Below are 6,523 nucleotides of genomic sequence, written 5' to 3'. Positions count from 1 at the left end.
TTCGATAGGGAAGATATATTATTGGAACGGAGTAACCAAAGCTCCATTCTCTCTCGCCTTTCTGTCATTAGTCATAATCGAGATAGCATCTGCCCTAGATTAGATCGACGAAGCCCTCGCTAATGCCTTAAATAACAATTGCCTACTGTTGGCTTAAATTTGCTGAGTGCTGTCCATTCCCACCCATTATTGTGGTGGTGGTGTTGTATGTTTCGGGTGTAGTGTTCGATTGATCATATTGCATGACTGTTGATCATATTGCATTTCCGTAGATGAGTGCTCGGATCATCCTGCCAGAGAATTCAAATTAAATTATTGTTGCAGTGTCTGTGAGCACTTGCTCTACAATAGCCCTGGCATCAGTGTGCTCTGATGACTCCGGATTAGTACATGCCAGAATTACAACCCTTCTTCATTCTTAATCTCTTCCATGCGTCGTTAATACCGTTCGAACTGCCAATACAAGCTCCTATCATGGAGCGTTTCCTCGTCTACAGTTCGCACAAGCGGAGTGCCGAGAATTCTGTCTTCGCGTTTTAGAACGTGACAGTTCGCTGCTCTCAGATATTGTCACTTTTGTGGATTGAGTGTACGCATCTTTCAGATGCCGTGCTTGAATCGCTTCTCTCAGATGGGTGCCACGGACATCCTCCCAACTTCAATGACGTTCATCCCAAGTTCAGTTGTCCTTGCAGTTCGTTTCAGTTGCTCTCAGTGCAATTGTGTTTTGCATCGGCACCCCCCGATTACGATGATTTAATCACAGCTCACAGCTTGCAGTTGCATTGCCTATGTCGCTCCCATCTGTTAACGGTTGCTAGTTGCAATCGTCCTGCAGTCGCCACTTACTGCCCCTCACTCGTTGCGGCAATTGTCTCTAATATTATTGGAACCGTCTCGTTTGAGAATTGAATCAGTGCTCGCAATTGGCGTTTCTGCACAAATCAGTACCCCTTAGTTTGCATCAGCCCTTGCACCCAGATGCCCACGAAATCATGTTGCTTATTGTTTGGAGCTTCAATCATGCTTAGCTCTAATCGCATCACTGTTTAGTCAAACCATCCTTGGAAACGAAATTAGTTTCGTTTGAGAGGTTCCCGACCGCGAAAGCCAGCTTCTAAGCAGTAGCTAGGCCTCTTGCCCCCGCAACGGGACTGCTGATCCTTATGAAGAACCGAAAAACCTCCGTGGAGCGCCCGCCGCCCAATTGCGTGATTCATGTCTACGTCGTCGACAATAGGAGATGCCGAGTCCAGCAATGGGCAGTCTGTCTATGCGCGCTGCTCGTTGTAACTCTTATGCTCGGATGGCAGGAATTGGACTCCGAACAGGGACTCTCGGTAAAATCCTAGCATGTAGTAACAACGAAAAATGCAAGAAATTCTGTGCAGCTCGGCGCCCATTGTTCCTCTTCGGTTTTAACGGATCAAGTTTTTAATTAACATCATTGAGTTTTACAGATTGTTTCTAATAATGCACTCATCCGGAACATGCACACTGAAGCCTACAAAAGAATTATTCAAGAGGTTCCATCCACGCTATACAGTCCGTCACGATTCTTGGAAAATGAGAGTAACCCGATCACTCAGGTATTCTACTAGCTGGAAGACCTAAATTTCTAAGGGTCAAAGCATGAGGAAAGTTTATCGCGGAAGCCTACTTTGCTACACTCGTTCCTTCAGGTTTGACCGAACGTGTTCTCCTAGGAATCAAATGTTATCGATTCTCTCTGGGACACCTCAAATACAGCAACGTATACAAAGTGCATTGATCGAATTGAGGAGGACCGCAGTAAGTTCCTTCCCAACGTGCCAAGACGATCAATTTCAATTTACGTTTGGTAATGGATGCTTGTCTATAGTTGTAATATATATACTGTCAGTGAATATCCTAAGCAACCTGTGCTTGGCATTCTGGGTTTATGCCGTCTCACCTCAAAATTTTCAAACTATATTGGCAGGGCCTGTTTATGAGACCAATGGCTACATCATGGTGACCGCGAATGGTGGTTTGAACCAAATGAGAGCCGGTGTAAGTTCACCAAACTATCTCTCCTCATAGACTTAATGCAAGGAATTGATGGCCTGAATGAAGATTGCTAAAGAATATCCAGGCCCGAGCGCCCGTCTCTTACACTTGTCTCTCATGTTCATGGGTTGCTTTCAGATCTGTGACATGGTGGCTATAGCTAGAATAATGAATGCCACTCTTGTGATACCATTTCTAGACCACATGTCTTTCTGGGATGATTCAAGGTAGAAAAGGGGCTTGCCACTTTGCTCAACTCTCTTGTTCATTAAAAGTTCGGAAGAATTGTTTCCGCGACTCAAATCACATATCTAACGAGACTGCGTCTGCAGCGAATTCAGCGACATCTTTCAGCTTGACCATTTTATTGAAACCCTTAAAGACGACGTGCATATTGTGGAGATGTTGCCCCTATCTTTGCAAAATGTAACACCTATCTTAAAGAGACCCTCTTCTCGTTCCAAGGTAAACTTTAGCTCACTCGGTATTGACAAGCCTGTGATTGTTCTTGCTAGTTCACTCTTCTTGCATACCATCCAAGACGATTGAGAGGCGTCACGAGTACAAAGGACAGAAAAAACTACGTTAATCTAAAGCTAATCTCTTTTTAGAAAAATAAGCGCCTCCTTGAACCAAACATCTGTGTCGCCAACAAAGTAATTTCCGTAGAAAGGAAGGCTGACGAAGCGATTGATTTTTTGAATACTATCTGAAATCGAAAGCCATTGATTTTTTGCAATTTTCACTGACTTGCCCCTTTGGTACCGCTGAATATGCAAGGCAACCTATTACGAAGGGTTGCTTCAGCTGCTCAAAGAGAACCAGGTGCTGCATTTTACACATGCGAATTCCCGCTTAGTGAACACTGGATTGCCAGCTTCCATACAACGTCTTCGTTGCCGCACAAACTATCGCGCTTTGCAGTTTACCCAGCCTATTAGAGAGCTTGGAAACTCTATAGTGAAAAGAATTCGAAGCGCTGCCCGTCCCTACATGGCCCTTCATCTCAGGTAAGGTTGGTCGCAAAAGAAGCTACGTATTTGGCATGGGTAATTATAAGGGCTTCTAGGGTTTAAGAATGAAAATGCACAGGTACGAAAAGGACATGCTAGCTTTTACTGGTTGCACTCACGGGCTAACAGCAGACGAAGCTTCAGAACTGCGTGACATGCGCTTCCAAGTGAAGCACTGGAGGGAGAAGGAGATCGATGGAGAGATGAAGCGGCTGCAAGGAGGGTGCCCTTTGACGCCTCACGAGACAGGACTTCTTTTGAAAGCTTTAGGCTACCCTTTATACACTCAAGTATATCTTGTAGCCGGCGAGCCATACGGGAAGGGAAGTATGGCATCCCTGAAAGTCCACTTTCCTAATATCACCTCACATTCAACTGTGGCAACAGAGAGCGAGCTAGCCCCGCTACTAAAATACAGGAACAGGCTTGCTGGGGTGGATTACATCGTAGCTGTTGAAAGCGATGCATTTGTGTACACGTACGATGGAAACATGGCAAAGCTTGTACAAGGACATCGGTATTTCGAAGGCTACAGGACGACGATAAGCCCTGACAGGTATTTCAATGCTTTTTTGTGTGTCCAACCAAGCTGCACAGATTTTCCATGTCCTCTTTGTGTTCATTCTATCGTGAGACAGCAAGCATTGTATTAACGAGAACTGTGCATGAGGACATTTGAGTCGTCCACTATTATCAGCCCGTCACACATTTTGTGACCTTTTGCTCTTGTAATATCAGGAAAAACTACGTCCGGTTGGTAGACGCTTTGGAGTCTGGATTGATCACATTCAACGATTTCAAATCAGAAGTGGTAAGAATGCATGCAAATCGACGTGGGATTCCACATCCACGGGAACCTGAAAAAGAAATGCCAAAGCTAGAGACAAACTTCTATGCTAATCCCTTTCCCGATTGCATTTGTGAAGAAAGAAAACTAGATGATGAGCCATTGATCTCAGCATTTTGAGCCGAAATTCTTGAGACAAAGCCTTAGCTAGCATTCAATTTTTATCCACGAACTCCCTCGAAACCAAGCATTTTTTGAGCCAAAGATTCTTTGAGACAAAAGCAGTTAGCATTCATCTCTCAACTCCCTCCAACTCATTTACTTATAACACACATTTCATTAATTTTGGCACTTAGCCTTAGCATTCATCCTTCAACTCCCTCCAACTCCCTCCAACTCATTTACTTATAACACATATTTCATTAAGTTTGGACTCCTATGTCTACATTTCGCCTAATTTAAAAAATCCTTTCCATATGCAAAGTTTACTTTATGAAAATGTCATTCGATAACCAAAAGTATACTTTGTGGCACTGTCATTTTCACATAATAAATTTCACAATATCTCTCTATAATGTTGCACTAATAATGGAAAAACTACTATTAAATCTTAGTTTTGTATTTCTTGTTTTTAAGAATCCTATTCATGTTAAAAGAAATTTTTGAGTTATTAATTTGAATCCATGAAAAACACTTAAAAAATAAGAAAATTTTAATTTAATTGATGAAAATACACTTAAATCCAATGGAGAAAATAATAACACTCATAATATTCAAAAAATTAAAATATTTAAATAGAGAAGAGTCATGAAAGACTCTTTTGTACCTCAAAAAATAGCAATATCTATACTTGCAATTTTATATTATCATATGTTTACAAGAAATATTGCTCTGGATGAGACTTTGTACAAAGCAACCTGTCACGGCCTTTAATTCTACCTTTACAATGACTTAAGTACAAATGGACGATCCTGACAGTTGCTCACTTGAAGGTCCGATTCATCGACACTTGTTGCTTGGGTGCCATCTTCATTCACTCTCATCTGATCACCATCATCCCCAGTCTTTATTGATTCTTAAATGGTGTTATCATGGGCATTCTTCATTTGTGCTATCTCCTTCTACTTAGTACTTCCTCCTTAGCGAGCATTTTTTAAAACTCCATAATGTGCGACAGGCTTCATGGTTTGGGACCCAATCCTTTTTCATATAATTAGTATAGAGTGTATGGCTCATATCATACCGTTGTAAATGTTGTAGCTCTCCCTTGGGAATCCATGCTCATGTCCACTACTTTTGCAACCCAGAACTTCACATTCTCATGTTCATCGTTTGATGGTCAAACTACAACAAAACAATCACAACAACACAAAGCAACTATAGATGCACTTGGTAGATGCGCAAAATAGCAGGCGCATCTGTAGGCGTTGCTTGAATAGAGAAATTATGGACGTGTCTAATCACCCATCTAACAGATCGTCTATTTGCGCGTGTATTGACACGTCTATTTGCACGTCTACACTGAGAAAATACGGGCCCGTCTAACATTGTATTTATCAGTGTGTCTATTTGCGCGTCTATCAACACGTTTACACTAAGAATTAGACGCGTATTTAGATACAAAACAGAGAATACAGAAAGTGAGATTTTGGTGTACATCATTGCTTTCCAAACATTGCCCATGATTACCAAAGCACATAATTTTAACAAAAACATCAATGCTTTTTTGCAAGCCCACATATACAAGAATTAAGTGAGGTGAGGAGAATGAGACAATATGTAAAATAGTTTTGCCATTATCAATGATGGGCCATGGTTTAATCTCATCCTCAATGAGATCAACCCTTGCCAAACTATCTACTTCAAAATCCAAACAAGTATTTAGATCTACAAATACATTCAACCCACTCCTACTTGTGCTACTCATGTGCTCATCGAAATCAACATCACCAATGGTAGGCTCGTCCTCACGGGTAATGGTCTCAATATCTGTATCTCCTATCTCATGATCATCCTCCTCTCTCGTATCACGGTCATCATCACGTCCATGGCCATGATCATCCTCCATACGTTCCATATTAGTAAATGTACTATACATCACTTTGGAACGTGGCATAATAGGTATGACATGCCACCATCTATTATTATCCACCATTGGTTGATAGACAACCTAATTTAAACACAAATACAATCATGTTATTTTCCTTGCATCAAATATTTAAAAGCGAGTATTTTTATATGTGTGCATAGTACCTATTCACATTGTTACGGTAGTCCTAGTGTGTCCTTCCTACTTTGCCAAAACTTTGTGGAGTCAATAGTTACAACGCCACTTGCATGGCGTTTGATTGTTGCATTAGGGACTCTTTCCACCACGTCCTTAAACCACTTTACATCCAAAACATACACAAAGAAGCGTCGAAAATCAAGCTTAATAATATCTTGGATTATGCCACAATAATCATCCATGGTTCCATTGGCTCCCTCAAAGCTAGCAATGACATGGCAATCTTGTGTGTTTCTCTTATCATCAATCCATTGTGTTCGAAAATGCTTGCCCTCACACCATATAGCATTGAACATAGTGCACTACACCAAGAAAAAATCAATTAAATAAGCAATCTAAATTATTGAAAGCTCTTAACTTATGCATAACATTCTATATACCGACCTTGCCCATGCATCCCCTAGCATA

The 6,523-nt window shown here is 41.3% G+C and overlaps 1 protein-coding gene across 1 annotated transcript; it reads left to right on the top strand.

The window, feature by feature from the left end:
* The first annotated feature begins 1,166 nt into the window (after positions 1-1,166).
* On the top strand, positions 1,167-4,008 carry LOC147887362 (O-fucosyltransferase 35-like). The gene is made up of 9 exons (XM_087394288.1): positions 1,167-1,340; positions 1,461-1,589; positions 1,707-1,791; positions 1,961-2,031; positions 2,167-2,255; positions 2,361-2,493; positions 2,809-3,038; positions 3,121-3,597; positions 3,780-4,008. Exons 1-9 carry the CDS (start codon positions 1,167-1,169, stop codon positions 4,006-4,008), a joined length of 1,617 nt encoding a protein of 538 aa, XP_087250414.1.
* Positions 4,009-6,523: the final 2,515 nt, after the last annotated feature.

The sequence above is a fragment of the Dipteris shenzhenensis genome, chromosome 23, assembly GCF_047967505.1.
Source record: "Dipteris shenzhenensis isolate YYH24624 ecotype China chromosome 23, Dip_SZ_1.0, whole genome shotgun sequence".
In the NCBI taxonomy this organism is placed as follows: domain Eukaryota; kingdom Viridiplantae; phylum Streptophyta; class Polypodiopsida; order Gleicheniales; family Dipteridaceae; genus Dipteris; species Dipteris shenzhenensis.
Note: the sequence above shows the minus strand (reverse complement) of the source record. Positions and strands in the feature narration are given on the sequence as shown.